Below are 23,033 nucleotides of genomic sequence, written 5' to 3' on the forward strand. Positions count from 1 at the left end.
GCTGCCAGGGAGGTGGGACACGCCTTTAATCCCAGCACTCAGGAAGGAGAAGCAAGTGGACATCTGTGAGTTCAAGGCCAGCATGGTCTACAGAGCAAGTTTCAGGTAGGTCTCAAAAACAAAAACAAAAAAAGTAGAAAGGAATTCATTGTATTGTTAAACAACAAAGCAAGAAAGTGTTACGTTGACAAGCCACTGACAGATAGCTGGGCAGGTGTGTGGAAAATGCACTACTTCTATTTAGAGAGAAGTCCCATAGGATGGGTAGAGGGCCACAGTATGAGAACACGCTTACCATGGTTCATGATTAAATGGACAGCTCGTTGATGTCCCATCTTCTGGAGGACCTGTAAAAGGTCGCCAATGGTCTTGTTTTTCTGTGCCCAGGACCACAGCAATTCTCTTGTTCCACTTTTACCTTGGTCTACATATTTTTCAATGTGACGAACATCCAGCCAGCTGTTTGAAAGTTGCTCCGCTACAGAAATTGCAACAGAAAGAAGGCAAGAATAGATGACCTTTATTAAATACTTGGGGTTTGTCTTGCCACCTTGTACATTTTATGTCATTTGAACTGCAGCCTTTTACTTTGCACTTATTTCTTACATGCTCCTGTGCTTCTGCCCATATGCACAGTACTACTCAGGACAAACTTGAAAGAATTAGTAAGAGTTGGAACTTAGCCTTGTTCTAGCTCTACCAGCTGTCTCACTAGCGGATTCATCTCCTCTCCTAGAGTTTCTGCATTGCATTTGTTCACTTCTGAGTCTGCTCTGCTCTCTGGCTCCTTGTCCTTCAGGTCAGTGCATGACAGTGTGTCTTCAGTATACAATGTCTAGGGATTTGGTAAGGACATCTTATCGCCATTTATGCTTGTCTGCAGTGCTTTGGTCTCTCTACTACCAGTTATCCTTTTAACTCTGATGGAGAAGATGCTACTCGGGTTTGTTTGTTTTTTTTTTTTTTTTTCCTTCACTGCTCAGTGAATCTTCTTTATGACTGCTGTGATATATTTGCTTAATAATGATGTTTTTCCTTTTTCCTTCCGTATTCATCAAGAGTACTTTTTTTGTAATTAAGAGTGTGCACTCTTATTTCTCTATTCACTCAACTCTTAATGTTTTTCAGTAAGGACTCATTGACATTTTATTCTAAAAGAGTAAAAATTTACTAATATTATTACTTCATTGCTCAAGTTGTTTTGCTGTGTCCATTTAGGTGGGCTCTTGTCTTCTGGAAAGGCCTATATGTTTTAGCACGTCCTTATTTTCTGGCTGTACAGTGCTCCCTGTTCATTTGTTTATTTTCCCTTCCTGCACAGCTATATTCACTTGCTCAAAGACCTGTAGTTCTTCTACCAGAAATTGTTCCAAAGCTAAGCTCCAGTTGCTGGCTAGGATTAAAGCTTTGTCACTTACAGACCCCGGAAGCAAGCATAGCCGACAAATGCTTTCATGTGCCTGGGTTCAATGTCTGTATTTCTCAAACTGTATGCATGCACATTATAAACCAAATGTTTACTCTGGTACCCTTGGTTTGAATCCAATACTGTAGGTTCCCTGTTGTTCCTCACTTGTAGCTTTATTCTTCAACAGTAAGATACTGCTCTTGTTACTAACAACATTTCTATTTATTTCATCTTACTATAAGCATCAAGTACTTTCAGAATTGCTGAGCCACTCTTGTAAGAAATACACAAACCAAACTGAAGCACAATAGCTCTTGCTGCCCTGGGCCAAACAGCATCTGGTTGAGGTGCTGTTTACCGACCACTTAGGTTAATTCTTTTCTTCCTCACTCCTTCTTCGAGGTCACTACTCATTTGTAATATAATAAATTTGTAAATATGCACTGGTTGTTGTTGTGGATATAAATATGTTTTTATTTGGATCCGAGGTGTAGGATATGGGACTGATTCAGATTTTCCACAGCAGCAAACTATTTGTCTTGTGTGGGCTCTGAGTGGTTTTTGTTTGTTTGTTTGTTTGCCAGTTTAAATCTGAGGATTCTGGAGAAAGAATAAATGGCAGAGCCCAGAGTGATGAGGAGCTCTGAGAAAGAGGAAGGCTGCTGGTGCTCCCTCCTGCTGCTCATGGTTGCTGTTGATGCAGTTGGATAAAAAGAAGTTGGAGATATCCTGAAACAGAATTTGGACTTGCCCCAAGGAACCCAAAAACTCCAACCAGCAGAAAATAACCAAAGATAACTACGCCCCTTCTCCCCACTAACCTCCTTTCCCTTCTACCTGGTATTGGGGTGTTGGAAGGGAGTGGGATGGAGATGAGAAAAAGAGGTTTAGGAAACCCAAATATAATATTAATAAAATATGCTAACAGGATGTTTAAATATTTCTTCTATACTGTCTTTATAGTGAACATTTGAGTAACTAAGGGCTGAGATCTCTGTAAGACCAGGAAAATGTGTCCATGAGATACTAGGCTCTTCACTGTCCTAAATGGTGCATACAACTTATTTAGGGTCTTGTATAAATCCTCAAAAAGTGATACCAAAGCTATGTAAGTTGTTATGGTGCCCAAGTTAACAGGATTTATGGGATGAAAATTTGTGCCTCCTCACTACACAATTCCAAAATGTTAAAGTGCCCTGTAAAGCAGAAAAGATGGGAAAGAGAGGACAACTGACAGAAGGGCAGACTTACTTGTTGTTCCTGTGGTAATACCCCAGGTTAGCTCAGTCCGATTGAGTTCTAACATAAGCAGGGTGTTTAGGGATCATGGATGGTCATGGTACCACACCACCATGCCTCTTTCTCTAAGAAAGACTATAAAAGTTAGCATCCTATACATATGACTGTGGGAGGAAGTTAGTTACCACCTAAGAATAATCATGTGAATCTTGACATACTACCCTGACTGGTTATTGGAACTCAGTATGCTCCTTCCGCCACACTCAAATATGGAATCAGCCCTCCAGCACCAAACAGGGCAACACCTCTGAAAGATTCCGCCATCTGCTGATGATATTCTTCAAAAAGCTAGCAGGGACTCAGAGCTGGTAAGAACAACAAACCTTATGAAGCTTTCTTCTCTTTAAAATTGGTTTCAGAATCTCGTGTCTTAGGGAGTTGCTTTCTCCTTTAGAGTGTTTGAAATCATATTGAAAAGACAGGTGTTTCTGCTTTCATATGGTATCCTCTGCCCCACTTTTCCATTTCTATAAGACTTTGCCAGAATGCACAGTTTACGTCAGCTTTATATCCTTGTCAATCTTCTCAGTGAAACCACAAAGTTGAGGACGTTAAAAAACAAAACAACAGCAACAAACGCTGCTCCTCCCTGTTCTTTGAGGGAAAGTTGACTTTGCAGGTACCAACACTGCTCACCAACATTCCCAGTTCTCTACTCTACCGTTGAAGATTGAATTTTACTGTCTTGTAAGGTTTTGGATACCCAAATGTCATTCTACCAAAATGCTGAAGATCCCGGGTACAACTCATCAGAATTTCACCGCAGTCCTGGCCCAGTACAGGCACATGCCAGCACGGGGTGACTCAGAAATGACACACCCTGGATGCTGGGTCACCACGTGGAGTACAGTGGCACTGGACCCTCAGTGCTCATCTCCGTAGGAAAAAGCACAGTTGTGCTGTGTTAAAGCATCAAGGTTTCAATGCTTGTTGCTGCAGCATAACTTAGACTATCCTGACTAACACACACTTTCAATGTTCTTACTGTTTAAATGACAGCTTGTTTCCAAATAAAGTAAAAGGTAGTGGCAGCTTTTGTGACCACATATTGAGTGAGCAGGTAACTGAGGCGATCAACTTGGAGGCATTTACAGTCTGTAAGGAAAGAATGTCTCCAACACAACAGATGACATCATTGAGCTGAAGTGTTGTTAACATGCCTCACAAAAACGCTTGCACTCCTCACGTATTTTTAAAGGGATGGTGTCTAACAAAGATGTCAGAACTACACAGATACCAAATATATGTTTTAGGTTTATGGCCATTACAGAAAAAAAAAAAAGGGTCTTTAATGCAAAACTCTTGGCAAGAGACAGCAATACTATTTTAATATATTGTTGGCCCTTCCTATCCAGTAGCTCTGTACCCAGAATTCAACTAAGTAAATATAAAAAAAATATCATTTTAAAAGTTATATCCCAAGTGTTTGGGTGTACACCTGTAATCCTAGCACTTGGGAGGCAGGGGCAGGTGGAGCTCTGTGAATTTGAGGCTAGCCTGGTCTACAAATGGAGTCCAGAATAGTCAAGACCACACAGACAAATCCTGTCTCAAAACATACCTCCCCTGCAAAAAAAAAAAAAAAAAGTTAGTTCATAGCAAGACTATATTGCTGAAATATCACATACTTGAGTCACAGAACATTGAAAACTGAAGCTGGTGATTACCTGACTGGCTTTCATAGTGCTGGATGGTGCTGTGGATGCTACCAGACTGGTAAACAGCAGTCTTGCCCAGCTGGGAACACTACAGTAGCAAGCATGGGCTGACAAGATAGGCACACAGGTCCAAGAGTAACAGCAATGTTACAGAAGTAAACAACCACTTTCTGATTGGATTTGAGGACAGAATTCTTGCTGGTACCATTCAGAACCAAGAACTCCATGGGTGGGCAAGCTATAGACCCTAGGGAAGAACCTAATGGTATTGCTCTGCTAAATACACATTATAATGCATTTCCTTGTAAGTTCTTATCTTAACTTATTGCATCTCTCAGCCCCCACCAGAGAAGCCTGTGTTTCTAGTAGGTGCTGATTAACAACACAGAGACACACAACGGCTCAACATGCAGAGAACAAGTGACCATGAATCTGCCCAGTCCTAAGTGAGACATTATATCACATCCCCTCCTCCCAAGCCTTAGGGATCTTCTCAAAGGGGGTGGGGTATGGAAAGCTTGCAAGAGCCACACATAGTGGAGAGCTATAGTGAAACAGTGTTTTCCAGACACAACAAGACAGTTGGACATAGGAATTCAGAGCACCTGTGACTGTATGCGCAAGACTTGCATAAGATGAAGCCAGACCAAATCCCAACATGGATGGGGAGGAACTTGCAAAGTCCTATACCCGTTGAGGAGGTATGGGAAACTGGTGGATGCTGGGAAGCATGTGCAGAAGCCCTCAGGAGCCACCACTAGAAGGTCCTTCCTCACCCAGCTACACGCTGGCAACAATGAGTGAGCTTGGTGAGATATAAAATAAGATCCTGTGAAGTTGGGAGGGAATTGGGGTTGGGAAATAGGGATGAAATTGGAAGGGAGAAAATCGGGAGGAATTTGATAAAAAGAAAACACATTATATGCATGATGAAATTCTCAAATAAAATTTTTAATTATATCAGGAGTTGCGGATATAAGCCAGTGGTAGTGTTTGCCTATTTTGCAAAAGCCCTGGGTCTGATCCCTAACTCTACAACCAAAAAGTCAATATTTAAACATGCACAACTATGTTTTCATTACTTTCTCGAAGTAATGCAATGTGACTATTTACTAGTTTATGTTGACGTACATATTATTAATAATTTAAAAATGGAGGCGGGGCAAGATGGTGGCGCCGGAAGGACTCTCATTCTGAGCAGCAGCACAGCAGGATCGGCACAGTGACCAACAATCAGAACTCAAGGCCATAAAACACAGTGATTGTGTCTCCCAGGTGAGAGGCTACCCCACGGTGGGGGATTCAATTTGCTTTAACTCACCTGGCTAAACCGTGGAAGAGACCCTGGTTCCAGCAGGCACTTGGCCTCCAGCCCAGAGCTACACGCCAGTGTGATCTGGTCACTGTCCCAGACTGAACTGTGGGCCCACAACATCACAGACTGGATTTTCCAGTCGAGAGATACCCCACGGAGCAGGAAACGATTGGGACCGACCTTAGGTCACCCAGACATCCCCTGGAAAAGACTCAGGTTCCACGGGCACCTCAGGAGCCAGCCCGGAGCCAGAGCCGGGGACCCAGGCGCCTGCACAGAGCCCTGCCTGCCCGCCTAATTCGCTGCCTCAGATAGAACTGTGGGCCCAGGGCACCAGAGACTCAGTTTCACTGTCAGGTGCAAACCCACAGGGAAGGAAATGGCTGGTCTGATCTCAGAGCACTCAGCTGATACCACCACCCCAAAAAGGTCTCCGGAAAATTTCCCTGTTTAGGCAGACGCCCAGGCTCCCAACGGCCAGAAAGGCGGAGCCACAGGTGGGCGTCTGTGCCTGTGGGTTCTACTCGCCACCCCAGACAGAACGGTGGTCCTCAAAGCAAAGACTGGGTGTCCCTGGCAGGAGGAAACCCCACAGCAGGGGGATCATCAGGTCTAACACTCAGGACACCCAGCACCAAAAGACTTTCTGGATTCACGCAGACTCTAGGCTCTAGCTTTCTAATGCAGGCAGGAGCACTGTGCTCAGCCGCCATCATTGAGTACCCCTAGGGCACTGGGGCACACAGCTGCATCCTCAGACCTACAAAAGCCAGAGAGCCATTACAGCAGCCCTCAGATACTGTGCCAAGGATTAACCAGTTATCCCTAGCTAGCCTGACAAAATGGTGGGAATCCCTGGTCCTTCAAAAGGGCTGCACCCACAGTGTCCGGACCAGAGCAGTGCCCGCAACCGACCTCCTAGACAAGGACACACAGCTTCTGATCCACTGAGGCACCCAGCCTTCAGACCAGAGTGGAGCGCTCAGTTACCAGTCTCCAGATCAGAGCGACACCCCCAGGTGCCAACTCAACCTAGGTGCACATTCTCCAGGCCCAGAGCGGAGCACTCAGCCTCTGGCCCAGAGACTTGCTGGGCACTCCTCTCACTTTCCCGGACAGAACTGTGTGCCCCAGGATAGCAGACTGAGTTTCCCTGTTGGGAGAAAACCCCACCACAGCTAGGGAATCAGCAGCTTCTTCAAGAGGACTGTACCTGGAAAACTGTAACAGCAGCAGCAGCTCACTAAATTTATAATGAGAAACCCAGCAGTGGGGCAGCTGTCTTGAGAACTTCTATGGGTAAGAGGAGAGCCCCCCGCCCCCCGCCTAACAAAGACCACAGCTACTACTCCAGGCTATACAACTGAGGTGAACAGTGGCAATTCCTGAGAAACACTGGCCATACAGTGACCATAACCAAAAAGCAGAGGAGGACTCCTTCAGGAAAAATCATCTTCCGGCCAAGGGGATTCTCCCTACCTCAGGACTCCAGGAAGCACAGAAACTAACAGCCAACACCTAAAACAGCCTAATGGGTAGAGGTCAGCATAAAAGCTCAACCAACAAAAGACAGAGCAATGTGGCATCTCCAGAACCCAGCCATCCAAGGGCGAACAGCCCTGGACAACGCAGCATAATAGAAAACCAAGAAGATGACCTTACATCTAGGCTGATGAAGAGGATAATAGAGGAAACAAATAAAATACGTAAAGAATTAGAGGAAGATAAAACCAAACAGATCATGGCTATCCGTAAAGAAATGGAGGAAGTTAAAGACAAGCAGATTATGGCCATCCATGAAGAAATACAGGAAGATGCAGCCAAACAGTTTGCAGCCTTCAGAGAAGAAACAATTAAATCACTGAAAGAAATGAAAGAAACAACGTTGAAAGAACTAAAAGAAAAAGAGGAAAATACAATCAGACAAGTGAAGGAAGTAAACAAAACAACTCAAGATCTAAAGATAGAACTGGAAAATTAAAAAAAAAAAAACACAAATGGAGGAAATAATGGAGAGGAAGAATTTAGGGAAGAAAACAGGAACTACAGAGGTAAGCATAACCAACAGACTACAAGAGATGGAAAAAAGAATCTCAGGTGTAGAAGATATAATGGAAGAAATCGATGTATCTGTCAAAGAAAATGTTAAATCCAAAAAATTCCTGACACAGACCTTCCAAGAAATCCAAGACAATATGAAAAGACAAAACCTAAGAATAATAGGTATAGAGGAAAAAGAAGACTCCCTTCTCCAAGGCCCAGAAAATATTTTCAACAAAATCATTGAAGAAAATTTCCCCAAGTTAAAGGAGAAGCCAATAAGAATACATGAGGCCTACAGAACACCCAACAAATTTGACCAGAAAAGAAAATCCTCCCGCCACATAATAATCAAAACAGTAAGTATACAGAACAAAGAAAAAAATACTAAAAGCTGCAAGGGAAAAAGGCCAAGTAACATATAATGGCAAACCCATTAGACTCACACCTGACTTTTCAACAGAGACTATGAAAGCTAGAAGGGCCTGGACGGATATCATGCAGACCCTAAGAGAACACAGATGTCAGTCCAGGCTCCTATACCCTGTAAAACTCTCAGTCCTCATAGATGGAGAAAACAAGATATTCAATGACAAAAACAAATTTCAACAATACCTACACACAAATCCAGCATTACAAAAGACACTGAAAGGGAAAATACAACCCAAGAAAATTAGCTTCTGTCAGTAAAACACAGGAAATAATTAACCTTACTACAGTAAAACAAAAAGCAACCAAGCACACAACCTTATGACCACAGCCAACATCAAAATCAAAGGATCTAACAGCCACTAATCATTAATCTCTCTCAATATCAATGGACTCAACTCTCCAGTAAAAAGACACAGATTAACAGAATGGATACATAAACAAAACCCAGCAATCTGTTGCATACAAGAAACACACGTAAGACACAAAGATAGACATTACCTGAGGGTAAAAGGTTGGAAGACGACTTTCCAAGCAAATGGACCCAAGAAACAAGCAGGAATAGCCATCCTAATATCTGATAAAATAGGCTTTCAACCAAAATTAATAAAAAGAGATGGGGAAGGACACTTCATACTCATCAAGGGAAAATTCCACCAGGAAGACATCATAATCCTGAACATCTATGCCCCAAATACAAGAGCACCCACATTTGTAAAAGAAACATTGATAAAATTTAAACCACATATAGATCCCCACACATTAATAGTGGGAGACTTCAACACCCCATTCTCAACAAAAGACAGGTCAACAAAACAGAAATTAAACAAAGAAACAATATCTCTGACAGAGGTCATGAATCAAATGGACCTCACAGACATTTACAGAACTTTACACCCAAACACAAAAGAATTTACCTTCTTCTCAGCACCACATGGAACCTTCTCCAAAATAGACCACATAGCTGGTCACAAAGCAAGCCTCAACAGATACAAGAAGATTGAAATAATCCCTTGTATCTTGTCTGATCACCATGGAATAAAGCTGGACTTCAACAACAACAGAAATAGCAAAAAGCCTACACACACATGGAAATTGAACAACTTGTTACTAAATGACAGCTGGGTCAGGGAAGAAATAAAGAAAGAAATTAAAGTCTTCCTAGAACTCAATGAAAATGAAGACACAACATACCCAAACTTGTGGGACACAATGAAAGCAGTGCTAAGAGGAAAGTTCATAGCACTAAGTGCCTTCAAGAAGAAATTCGAGACAGCTCATTCAAGCAACTTAATGGCTCACTTAAAAACCCTAGAAAAAGAAGAAGCAGACACACCAAAAAGGAGTAGACGGCTGGAAATAATCAAACTCAGGACTGAAATCAATCAATTAGAAACAAATAAAACAATTCAAAGAATCAATGAAACCAAGAGCTGGTTCTTTGAGAAAAATCAACAAGATTGACAAACCCTTAGCCAAGCTAACTAAAAGGCAGAGAGACACCACCCAAATCAACAAAATCAGAAATGAAAAGGGGGACATAACTACAGACACTGAGGAAATCTAAACAATCATTAGGACTTACTTCAAAAGTCTATATGCCACAAAATTTGAAAATCTAAATGAAATGGACAATTTTCTTGATCGATTTGACTTACCAAAGCTGAATCAGGACCAGGTAAATCAATTAAATAGTCCTATATCCCCCAAAGAAATAGAAGCGGTCATCAAAAGTCTCCCATCCAAAAAAAGCCCAGGACCAGATGGCTTCAGCGCAGAATTCTACCAGACCTTCAAAGAAGAGCTAACTCCAATTCTCTTCAAACTATTCCACAAAATAGAAACAGAAGGAACATTACCAAACTCATTCTATGAAGCCACAGTCACCTTGGTACCTAAACCTCACAAAGACTCAACAAAGAAAGAGAATTCCAGGCCAATCTCCCTTATGAACATTGATGCAAAAATACTTAACAAAATACTTGCAAGCCGAATACAAGAACACATCAAAGATATTATCCACTATAACCAAGTAGGCTTCATCCCAGGTATGCAGGGGTGGTTCAATATATGTAAATCCATCAATGTGATCCACCATATTAACAAACTGAAAGAAAAAAAACCACATGATAATCTCCCTAGATGCTGAAAAAGCATTTGACAAAATCCACATCCATTCATGTTTGAAGTATTGGAGAGATCAGGGATACAAGACACATATCTAAACTTAGTCAAGGTGATATACAGCAAGCCTATAGCCAACATCAAACTGAACAGAGAGAAACTTAAAGCAATCCCACTGAAATCAGGGACAAGACAAGGCTGCCCACTCTTCCCATATCTCTTCAACATAGTGTTGGAAGTCCTTGCTAGAGCAATAAGACAGTTGAAGGAGATCAAGGGGATACAGTTTGGAAAGGAAGAAGTCAAATTATCACTATTTGCAGATGATATGGTAGTATACATGAGTGACCCCAAAAACTCTACCAGGGAACGCCTACAGCTGATAAACACCTTCAGTAAAGTGGCCAGATACAAAATTAACTCAAAAAAATCAGTAGCACTCCTGTATACAAAAGACAAAAGGGCTGAGAAAGAAATTAGAGAAACAACACCTTCACAATAGCCACAAATGACATAAAGTACCTTGGTGTAACCCTAACCAAGCAAGTCAAAGACTTGTATGAAAAAAATTTCAAGTCTCTGAAGAAAGAATTAGAAGAAGATATGAGAAGATGGAAAGATCTCCCATGCTCATGGCTTGGCAGGATTAATATAGTAAAAATGGCCATCTTACCAAAAGCAATCTACAGATTTAATGCAATTCCCATCAAATTGCCAACACAATTCTTTACAGACCTGGAAAGAAAAATTCTCAACTTTGTATGGAACAAGAAACCCAGAATTGCTAAAACAATCCTCTACAATAAAAGATCTTCTGGAGGTATCTGCATCCCTGATCTCAAGCTGTACTATGAAACAACAGTTATAAAAACTGCATGGTATTGGCATAGAAACAGAATGATGGATCAATGGAACCGAACAGAAGACCCAGAAATAAACCCACACACTTATGGATACCTGATATTTGACAAAGATGCCAAAACCATACAATGGAAAAAAGATAGCATCTTCAACAAATGGTGCTGGTCCAACTGGATGTCTACATGTAGAAAAATGAAAATAGATCCATACTTATCACCCTGCACAAAACTGAAGTCCAAGTGGATCAAAGACCTCAACATAAAACCAGACACATTAAATCGGCTAGAAAAAAAATGGGGAATACCCTAGAACTCATTGGTACAGGAGAAAACTTCCTGAACAGAACACCAACAGCACAGGCTGTAAGAGCAACAATCAATAAATGGGACCTCATGAAACTGAAAAGCTTCTGCAAAGCAAAGGACACCATCATCAAAACAAAATGACTGACTACAGATTGGGAAAGAATCATCACCAACCCTTTATCTGACAGAGGACTCATATCAAGTACACATAAAGAACTAAAGAAGCTGAAAAGCAGCAAACCAAATAATCCACTTAAAAAGTGGGGAACAGAGCTAAACAGAGAATTCTCTGTAGAGGAATACCGAATGGCAGAGAAGCACTTAAAGAAATGCTCAACCTCATTAGCCATTAGGGAAATGCAAATCAAAACAACCCTGAGATTTCACCTTACACCCATCAGAATGGCCAAGATCAAAAACTCAAGTGACAACACATGCTGGAGAGATTGTGGAGAAAGGGGAACCCTTCTCCACTGCTGGTGGGAATGTAAACTTGTACAACCACTCTGGAAATCAATCTGGCGCTTTCTCAGACAACTAGGAATAGTGCTTCCTCAAGATCCATCCATACCACTCCTAGGTATATATCCAAAAGAGGCTCAAGTACACAAAAAGGACATTTGCTCACCCATGTTTGTAGCAGCTTTATTTGTAATAGCCAGAAGCTGGAAACAGCCCAGATGCCCCTCAAATGAAGAATGGATGCAGAAACTGTGGTACATCTATACAATGGAGTATTACTCAGCAATGAAAAATAAGGAAATCATGAAATTTGCAGGTAAATGGTGGGACCTGGAAAGGATCATCTTGAGTGAGTTGTCCCAGAAGCAAAAAGACACACACAGTATATACTCACTCATATAAACATACAACATAGAATAAACCCACTAAAATCTGTACATCCAAACAAACTAAGCAAAAGAGAGGACCCTAACTAAAATGTTCAATCCCCATCCTGAAAGGCAAAGAGGATGGACATCAGAAGAAGAAGAAAACAGGAAACAACCTAGGAACCTGCCACAGAGGGCTTCAGAAAGCCTCTGCCGTGCAGACTGTCAAAGCAGATGCTGAGCTTGATGGCCAACTGGCGGGCAGAGTGAATGGAATTTCATGTAAGAAGTGGGAAATAGTAAGAGCTGGAGAGGACAGGAACTCCACAAGGAGAGCAACAGAACAAGAAAATTTGAACACAGGGAACTTCCCAGAGACTCATACTCCAACCAAGGACTATTCATGGAGATAACCTAGAACCCTGACAATGCAGCCACTTCTGATGAGAACTGATAGACTAAGATCAGAAAGAAGGAGAGGAGGACCTCCCCTATCAGTGGACTTGGGGAGGGGCAGAAAGGGGGGAGGAGGGAGGGGCTTATAGGGGGATAAAAAATGAATAAAGTGTAATTAATAAAAGTTAAATAAAAAAATTTTAAAAAATCTAAAAATGAAATATAAAGTATATGAAGGACATACCTGTAAAGCAATACAATGTCATCTTACAAAAAGAAACTGATGAGTGATTTACCTCTTTCTCAAACATATCTGTCTTTCTGGTTAAAGTACATTTTTCCTAAATACTTTATTAGCTCTCTCCACAAGCTCTGAAGAGCAAATGACTGTCATTTAATCCTTCGTTCATGTCTTTATTGTGCAACTTATCATAGTAACTGCAGGGACCAAGTAAGAGCAGAGCATTGAATAAAGATAGGGACGCCAGGGAGGGACACAGGGTGTTTCAGGACACTTAAGTTTAAAACAGTTAATATTTCTAAGCAGGGTTAATTATTAAAGAGGTATTAATCAAGGCATGCTGGGGAATTTCCATTAGAGAACCCTACAAATCAACTGTAAACTCTATAGACTGTCCCTGCCTTCCAGGGAGAAAAGTCTCCAGTCAAAATAGAGCATGGCTCTGTGCCCTTGGGTTCACACAGGAACATGAGTGTTTACTGGTGGCTCTGCCATTAACCTACAGGGCAACTTCAAAGAGGTCGTGGACTATGAATAATTTCAAACTGCTTGTGTGTAAATGTCCTTTTAGGCTACCTACCTAACATGTTTACACAATTTGGTTGTACTTTCTTAGTCGTTTAAAATTGTAATGAGCACTGATTTCAAAATCCCCTTAGACTTTTGAATCTGGTCAGCAGTAGACCAATTGCCATGCTCAAGTCCCTGGGATAAGTCCCTAAGACTGAAAAAGAGAAAACAAAAAAAACCAAAGCCAACTACCTCTTTAGAAAACTTCCTGTTCTCAAGAACAATATTCCTAGGAAATCGTGCTCAGTGTCACAGGGAGTTTTCCTTCAGTCAGGGGAAACTTCTTTATTCTATTAGAAAGTTAATTTTCTAATTATTACTATCTTCAAAGTATTGGGTGTAATGCTCCACACAAATTAATAATATTATTTCTTTAACCCCTGGCAGGTTTTGCACTTTTTAAATATGTAAGGTCGGTTTCCTTGTACTTTTAATCTGTGAGATATGGCATAAGCGCACGATTTCAGGGCGGCAGCTGCTCCTTTGAGCCACTGCAGTCAGGGAAGGGATGGGGAAGTCCTGACTTCAGCCAGCCTTGAAACACAAGCAAAGAGAAGGGAACACTGGAAACGTAGGTTCACGCTCCAGAGAAGCAGCCCAGGAAAGTTTCTCTTACTTTTTATGGCACACACCTTGCACTGATGTTCAATACACATTTACCAAATAGACAGACAGGAACCCTGAGTACTGGCACAAGAACTTGAAACTTCATCCCTCCGGCACTGAGACCGACCTCAAACTTCCAGAAAGTAGCACAAACTTGGTAGCTTCAGCTTTACAGACACTCTCTCTGGTGGCAACACACAGGGACTGAGCATTATTTTATTGCTCGTAGTTCTCACAACGGCAAAGGAACAATTAAAAAAAAAAAAAAAACAGTTAACTTTCCAAAGCCCAGAGATGTCACCTTTCCTATATTCCATTCCTCATTTTCCTTCCTCTTTTTTTTTTTTTTAAACTGCTGGATTTCCCTTTTAGAAGTGCGGGGACATGACCCGGGTGCTCTCCCGTCTTGCCATTGGCCTGCGAGACAGCGTCTGTCAAGTAGCCCTTCCTAAGTCTGGTTCTGAGGTTCAGCTGTGGAAGGAGTCAACAGGCATCAAGAGAACTGGCAGTTTTAGCTACATAACGCTGATCTGGGCAAAGTGTAAGGAAAGATAGGCTAGGCAGGAAGCTTCTGTGGAAGTGCTCAGGAACAGACCGGCAATGCTGTTAGGATCACTACTGCCTGCATGCACGGATGGCTCCCAAGGACTAGAAATTAAATGTTTTCTCCTCCTCTTACTGGTGATTCATGGTGCAACCTTAATAGCTTTTCCCTAAGGATAATGCATCTTGAATAGAAATACCACTAAAGAAGGACTAATTATCCATAACCATAAAATGTATAATTTGTTTAAAGAAAATTCTGTAAGAATAACAATATAAGACAATAACTCCAAGTTGATGCAACAGGAACACAGATTCTTGGTGTGTTAACTACATTCCGTATTCTTAGTTTCCTTCAATACTTTCATACCTCTCTCTTTCAGAATATAGGACTTTATTTCTTCATAAATCAAAGAGGAAAGTTCCCAACAACTGTGTTTTTAAAGAACATTCTAAATTTAAATGATAAAGTAAGAAAAAGAAATGAGCTGCAGTTGTTGAAAACCATTGTTTTGGAAGGCAAATCTTATTGAGAGCTGCCTTGACGCAATATAAATCAAAAAGGTGGCCTGAGAAGTTGAGAAATCCCTTCACCTGAAGACGACAATGACCACAGCAATACTACTGGGTGTTCAGTGGTCCCTGCAGGCTGTTTGGGTTAGGCAGAATTGTCTAGATAGTGTTAACCACTGGGGAATTCAGTTACAGAAACCTTGTGTCCATATGCAAATATGTCTCTAGAGGGGACTTTTTAGAATAACGCAACATACCCCAGTTTGCAATCTCTGTATTTGCATGCAACCACATGCCAAAGCCCTAGGAAGTTAAGACAATATTCTTGCTGTTTGTTTTTAGTAATAGAGTGGGAAAACAAAGAGGCTTCTTTTCAGTTGTTTTTTTTTTTTTTACAGAACACACAAAGAAATGAGTTTGGTTTCATCAACAATAAGATCAAGTCCTTTATGATAAACGATATCTTTACACCCCAAAACAGTAAAACAAAGTTCAAATGTATACGTTACCTATACATTGCTCCTACCAGGTGTGTTTAATGCCCCAAGTGTGTCAGCTTTGTAAGAAATAACACTTTTCTAGACATACCTGGGTAGGATTGTTCGCTATAACGAGAGTGATGGTGGGGATACCTGTCATGATCTCAACAAAAAGATGGTCCCTCCAGCTGTACGTTTTCCTCGACCCACACAAGGACTTGAAGGCAGCCACCCCTGTCTGTTAGCATGAGAAGGTCATGCTAACAGCCTGAAGTTGAGAGTCTACGTAAATTCAGCCAGGCATCACGGTCTATGCCTTTAACGTCAGCCCTGGGAAGGCAGAAGCAGGTAGGTCTCTGAGTTTGAGGCCAAACTAGTCTACACAGCAGGTTTCTTACAACAAAGTCTGTGTAATATCATTCACTGATAATGACCGTGCTGCTGTCCCATACCTCTTTCCCACACTGGTCTTCCTCAGGGCATTTATAGAAGTTTGTTCTAAACTTGGAGAAAATTTTCACAAGAAGATATTGCACTATTGTTCTAATGCAGTCTTTGTTGGCTATCCCTCCTGTTACGATTTTGGATGTTATAAAAGATCCATCGACTCATTACTTGACTCAGAACATAAAATGCCTGCTCCGTTCCAGCGAGTTTTAAATGTTAAGAGTCAGTATGAATGAAACAAGACAAATGGAAAACACGAACAAACAAACACCTGAACAATTGCCTCTACGAGGTGTGTTGGTTGGATTCTGTGATGTTATGACAAAGCGAAAGAACCTAAAGAGAGGCTCAGCGATTTCAGGCTACCACAGTAGGGTATTGAGTTCTAAGGACCATTTTACAGGGGTCACCTAAGACCAGAGGAAAACATAAATATTTACATTATGATTCACAACAGTAGCATAGATTACAGTTATGAAATGGCAAAGAAAATAATTTTATGGTTGGGGGCCACCACAACACTAGGAACTGTATGAAAGAGCTGCAGTGTTCCGAAGGTTGAGAACCACTGTGGTAGGGTATGATGGAGTCCAGCAGCTCAGTTTAGGGCTGCCAAGAAGTAGAGCAAGAGGGAAGGTGTGCGTGAGTCCCCCATGCCTTTACTCCATCCAGGTCCAGGCAACGGGATGGAAGTACCCACCAGGATGACCCCTCTCTCATAGTTCACTCTCCCTGGTAACATCCCCCAGGCACTCCCAGAGGCTCTACTAACCCCTAGGCGCTTCCCAATCCAATCAAGTTGACAGTCAAAAATGACCGTTAATATGGAGCCTATTTTTAGATGGACATTAAACAATAACAAATGTGAAAGAGGTGAAAAGGAGAAGTTGTATAGGTGAAAGTAAAACAAGAGAGAAAAGGAACTCTTCTGAAGAGTTGTGTGAGTTTACAGGGTTTCTCTCGGTAGCCCTGTCTGGAGAGCAGGCTAGCCTCAAACTCACAGAGATTCGCCTACCTCTGGCTCCCTGATGCTATTAAAGGTGTGCACTACCATGGAAGGGAGTGAGTGATGGGGGTTGAGGTGTCAGTTCTAAAGGAGCAGTCAGGTTAAGCCCAAGCACAGGGTAGGTGAAGAGGGATGATTCAGGTTGTTTTCAGGACAACTGTCCTGAATGTTCAAGAAACAAAGAGTCAACACAGAAGAGAGAGGAGCTGGGAAGCAACCAGGGGCTTACGAATGAAGCAGCAATAGTTGCATGTGTAAGAGGCCCATTGTTTGAAAAGGGGATTGAGAAGGGTGAGGGAACTTTACTTCAAAGAGACTGACGTGGTCTAAGTAAAACTCTGGTGTTGGTTTGGTTGACGGTGGCTGTGGTAAGTGGTCATATTATTAGATAGATCCAAATGGCAAGGTCCAAGATATCATTTGCTTAGAGATAGGATGTGGTTTGTGGGTGGGAAAAAGAACTGAGAAGTTACAAAATATTAATCTTTTGGCCTAAGTAAATGAAAGATAGGGTTGCTTATTCATTGAAATGGGAAAACTTTGGGGGAGTAGAGGAGACATTTTGGGAATGTTAATTTGAAGACATTTGTCCAGTAGATAAGAGAGGGGCGGTGCTGACTTAACAAAGACCCAGGCTAGAAAGTTGGGAGTTGGTATGATCGGAATAGAATTTAGTAGGTAGTAGGTATAGTAGGCCATGGATTAAGCCCCTAAGCACCATAAGATATCAAGAGCCATCAGTAACTAAGGGAGGGAAGGAAGGGTAGCATGCGGTTCTAGAAGTACAGAGTGCTTCGTGGAGAAAGGACAATCCACTGTGTCAAAGAAGATGAAGGCTGTGAAGTGAACTCTCCATTTAGCCATGCTAGAGAGGAATATCAACAGGACCAGGGAGGGGTGAAAGCCAAATGGAGAAGGCTCAAGCCCTTTTGGGGAGAAGAGATGAATCGTTGGTAGCTTAGAGCTGAAGTAAGGTGTAAAGAAAGCCTTGTAAGATGGGAGAAATGACACAGTGGTCAGTGTGATGCTGGATTCTCTCTTATGGAGGGAAAGCTTATTGGCTGCTCCTGAAGTACAGGCTACGCACAGTGCCTCCTTCTGAAGAGAACACTGTGGAAAGAGGACAATGGGTACCCAACAGATACTAGCTTAGTCATGGTAAAGGTCAACAGGTAATTCACACCAAAAGCATGGGCATTTGTTATGCTGTGGTAAAAATGGCCCTTTACCTCTGTGATTTTCTTCCCCAGAGTCATAACCTCACTCTAACAACGAGAAATGTGTCAGATCAATCTCAACTGAGGAGCAATAAGTGCTCCTCAAAACTTTCAGGGTCATCAAAACCAAGCCTGAGATGCCGCAGTCCAAAGGAGATGGAGAGCGGGTGGAACTGAGCGTGACATGGTAACTCAGCGTGTGAGATTGGATGGAATCCAAAACAGAGACCTTGGGAGGCTGGGGAAAAATGAGGGAAGTGCGACTAAAATATAAACTCCGGTCGAGTAGCTGGGTGTCAGCACTGTAACACATGCCTTGCGCGAACGTGAAATGTTGAGGAGAGCAGACTCCGGGTCCAGCTTGCACGGGTAAAACTTACATGCAGGGTAGAGCGGGGAGCTCTTGATCATCTTCTACACTCCCACTCTAAACAGAAAGTGGTTTTTAAAGGTGAAACTTTTGAAAATACAAGGAGAAGAAAAGATAAGCTCAGAAGTGTGACCGTCTCATTAGAGTCTTAGACTGCCGTTCGTTAAGTTAACTTAAACTCCCTAGCTTAAATTCCATAGCAGGCCATTGTTCTGTCAACAAAATGAAAGCGGGAACAGGGTCTACAGTTTCACAGCAGATACCTGAAACAGTGTACGTAAAGTGCGGGGCCGGGCAACAGCAAATATTTTTAAATGGCAGCTGTTAGCATCCCTGTTCTGACTGGGATGTTCAAATGCACGATTACTATGCTATTAGATTTACTTATTTTAAATTACTAGTGATTTGCATAATTTGTTTGCTTTTTAAATGATTTTAATTATGTGTTGGGGAGTATGGACACATGAGTGCAGGTGCTCAAGGAGAACAGAGACAAGGGACTTCAGGTCGTTGCAGGTGGTTATGAGCTGCCAGACGTAGGTACTAGGAACAGAACCGGGTCCTACGAAAGAGCACTCTCAACCACTAAAACATCCCCCAACCCCTCATTTCATTTGAAAAGAGAAAGAGAATGGAAGCGGTCTGTTTCATAGACGCTGTAACACAATAGCAACACAAGTTTCGCCAGTATATCTCAAGTGTTGAGAGCTTTTCCGTTGTGAACTGATACCAAATGATTTACTTCAAATAGCAGTCTACGTCAGTGTCATAAATGAGTGCTCAACCAGAGGTTCTGTATGCCCACTATGATGTCATTATGTCTGAAAAGCAAGCAGCCATCACAGTCAACCAAGTATTGCCTTAAAATTACACTGGCTTTGCTAAGAAAGCTTAACTGAACAGTTGGAGGAATCTGGCCCATGCAATGGTTCTCAAAGCAGACTGTGCTTACAGAGGTGGGTTCGGCTTTCCGCCCACGCATATGAATCAGCTGCTCCAGGGGGGAGACCTAAGCCTCTGGGTGTTCCAAGTCTTGCATGGATGATTCTAGCATGTGAGCTAGATCTCCCACACACTCACCCATCCCAAAGGCAGCCATGAGACCTCTGCCTGTATCTGAACTGTCCTTGGTAATATAGCCCAGTAGCCACTGTCATCAGGAATCATGATCGGTCTAGGACAGTTTCCCCTATCACTAGTATATTTTTTTCCCATATAAAATTGGGGGCCCTCTGTATCTTCAGGTTCTCAAGTGCTCTGTGCATAAAAGGACAGCCCGTGTGTGTGTGTGTGTGTGTGTGTGTGTGTGTGTGTGCACATACTGACATGCACATGTACTAGAGGATCAAGCTCACAGTGTCCTATATACCAAGCATTTGCTCAGCTACTCCCTCAGAGCTCAGTAAAGCCTCATGGTTCAGTCCTTCATCATTTTCCCTTGTCGTCTCAAAAACCTAGCATCCCCCTAGCATCTCCTCGATGGACCAGGAGGAGAACAAGGCATGTGAGGTGGCCAGAGCACCACTCCCTGCAGGGCAGTGACATCAGGAGTAAAAATTGGAGACCCTCCCCCAGGAGAATCAATATGCAAAGGCATAGGTCCATTCTCCACAGAGGGATAAAACTTTGGTCCACAGCATGCATCAATTCAAGCCCAAGAAGCCAACCTGCCATCTCCAGTAAGCATTCCAAAACTACCCGTGGCAGTGAGTCCAGGAAGCCTGTGGCCCTCTGCCCTACACAGCCAAAACTTGATTAGGAACCAATATCTGCCTAAATTTTTGCTCCGCCAACTGGAGAAAGTCAAATACATACCCCTAAATAATCACATGAGATGCCTCAATTCTGGTTACTCTGCCTGCTACCTTTCCATTGCCAACAGCATACCCTCAGACATAACCCAAAGCCTCCATTTCTATCTCCCAATTTAAAATCTTCCCACCTTAAGTCTCAGCTAAGTGTACCTACTTGCAGAGACCTCATTCTTCTGCCTAGATATACCTGGCTTGTACTTATGTTGATCATCTTCATTTAATTCTTTAAGAGCAAAATAGAGCTGTGTGTGTAAACAGCGCTGAATTTATTTTTTCCCAAGACAGAAATGCTACAGTTGTAGGGGCCTGTTAGATACACAAGAAAAGAGTATGGCAGAAAGGGGAGGTGTACAGTGTGGCGTGTGGTTAAGGGCATGATGAGCCTTAGATAGACTTCCCTAGTTCAAGTCCTGGCTTTGCTACTTCTGACTGTAGGAACAAGGGCAAGTTATGTAACAATTTGTAACCCAGTGTCCTTATCTGTAGAATCACTTGCAACTATGATGGCAACTGACTTACAAGTGAGTGCAGGGAGTTATAAAGCATAACTATTTGGAGTTTAGAGCCATGGAGAAAGACAGGGAGGAGAGAGAGAAGAAGCCAGTTAACAGAGCTGTGCTTCCTGAAAAGCAGCAGGGACCAGGGCCTGAGTGTTGACTGCTCCCGTGTTCTTTCTGGCCCCATCTGTACCTGTGCCTTGGACCAAAAATACTTTTTTTTTAATTGCAGTAATTCTAGGAAATCTATAGACACAAATATTGCCTAAACCATGATCTAGCTTAAATAGGGAAAAATCTGATGGCTGGAGGAGGGGAGTAATCTTATCTCTCAAAAGTAGGCTGGAAATAGCTTTGTTTTCCAGAAGTCAAATTCAACTATCCTTTTCTGAGATGTTTGCCGAAGGATCATATTTTTAAAATATAGTTTAAAATCATGGGAAAAATTATTTAGTTACTGGGGATGGAACCAAGAACTTTCCTCATGCTAAGAAAGTCTACTACTGAACAATTATTCCTAGCCCACTCCCCAAAACAATTTTTACAAAACTATTAACAGCTTCAGAAATTGTGGGTGTATTGTTAATCATTCACAAAACAATGTTCTGCTCATAGGGCTGCTATTCTTGGTAGGAGAAAAATCACTATTTCAGTTAAAGCTGTTCTAAAATACTCACGTTTATTTTCAATTAACAGTAACTGTGACTGCATGGAGTATCATCTAACCCCAAAGAGAACACTTGTCCTCAACAAAGCATGAACTTTTGTCTGAAGTTTTTTTGTTATTATATCACTGCTTCCAACATGCAGTTGCTCAATTTACAGAAGCCTGAAGAAAATGGATTTTTAAAGATAACTTTCTAGATTAATATAAAGAGTCTCTCTTGACAATTTCCTTACACTGGATTTGGCAAACAAGCAAGACATAGTTAATTAAGAAGTCACACCCAGGGCAAAGCATAGTGTTTTCCCTGTAGAAAGCTATGCATGTCTGACAATCTGACTTCTGTCTCTCCCTTGGTGGAAGGAGAGGACTGATTCCTCAAAGTTGTCTTCTGGATGCCGTAGAAGTGTATGTACTTCCATGACGTACACACACACACACACACACACACACACACACCCAAGAATAGACACCCTAACGTTCTAAAATGAATAAGTAAATATATACATTTATTTTTTTTGTTTGCTTTTGAGGCAGGTTCTCTTGTTGTCCTGGAACTAACTACATGGGCGAGGATGGCCTTGAACATCTGATTCTGCTACCTACCTCTCAATGGCAGGCACCGCTACAGTCGGCTTTATTCCACGCTAAGGAATCGGAGCTAGAGAATCGAACCTGCAGCTTCGTAGGTAAGCACTCCGAGCAACTGAGCGACAACTCTAATTCTCTAGAAACGTCTCACTATTAAAACAGTCTGGAGGGATTTTGCAGACATCCTTCGCATTAGATAGTTTTGCCTATTTATTTGCGCACCGAAAACCCAGTGCAGCGACAATCTTTTACCAGCACCAGATGCTTTTTCCATCCCTGACTTTCCCAATCCCCTGACCTGATAGAGCAGCGCCCGACTGGGAGGTCAGGGACAGGAAGATGTGAGACACACTCACCCAGGCCACGCCAGCCCAGCGGGCCATCGCAGCTGTCCAGGATCCCGCACAGCTCGCCCAGCAGCGTGGGCGGCAGGTCGAAGAGCAGCGTGTGCGCCGACAGCGCGCCACGGTCCCCGCACAGGCCTGCCATCGCCGAGCCCCAGCCGAGCCCCGGACCCCACGCGGCGAAGCGGGGGATGTGGCCGCTGCCACCGCCTTACACAACCGCGGAAACCCAGCTCCGGGACGGCTGCAGGGAGCTTGCAACACGCCGCGCCCCGGGCCGTAGCAGGGCGGGCCCCACGTGACTCAGAGGGGGGCCGCTCCCAAGGGATGCTCCTGCGAGACCTGGCCTGCCCCTGCCCTGGCCCCGACTCTGCTCGCCAGCCCCGGGTCCCCCAACCCTAACCCCCGACCCCCGTCCCTCTGTTTTGAACGGTTCTGTCAGTCCTCGGGCTTGGGACGGAACCCC

General features: G+C 42.7%; 1 protein-coding gene across 2 annotated transcripts in view; it reads right to left on the minus strand.

Annotated features, from left to right (window-relative positions):
* Irak3 (interleukin 1 receptor associated kinase 3) overlaps positions 1-22,833 on the minus strand; it is a 62,555-nt gene extending 39,722 nt beyond the window's left edge. Inside the window, exons 1-2 of one of the 2 annotated variants that reach the window (XM_021627422.2) lie at positions 22,580-22,833; positions 296-478 (exon numbers count right to left, since the gene is read on the minus strand). In XM_021627422.2, the coding sequence (XP_021483097.2) occupies positions 296-478; positions 22,580-22,712 (316 nt within the window). In that variant the 5' untranslated portion in view covers positions 22,713-22,833. The remainder of the gene's footprint in view (positions 1-295; positions 479-22,579) is intronic. The other variant, XM_021627428.2, reaches the window with a different exon arrangement.
* Positions 22,834-23,033: the final 200 nt, after the last annotated feature.

Source organism: Meriones unguiculatus, chromosome 2 (genome assembly GCF_030254825.1).
Source record: "Meriones unguiculatus strain TT.TT164.6M chromosome 2, Bangor_MerUng_6.1, whole genome shotgun sequence".
Taxonomy (NCBI): Eukaryota; Metazoa; Chordata; class Mammalia; order Rodentia; family Muridae; genus Meriones; species Meriones unguiculatus.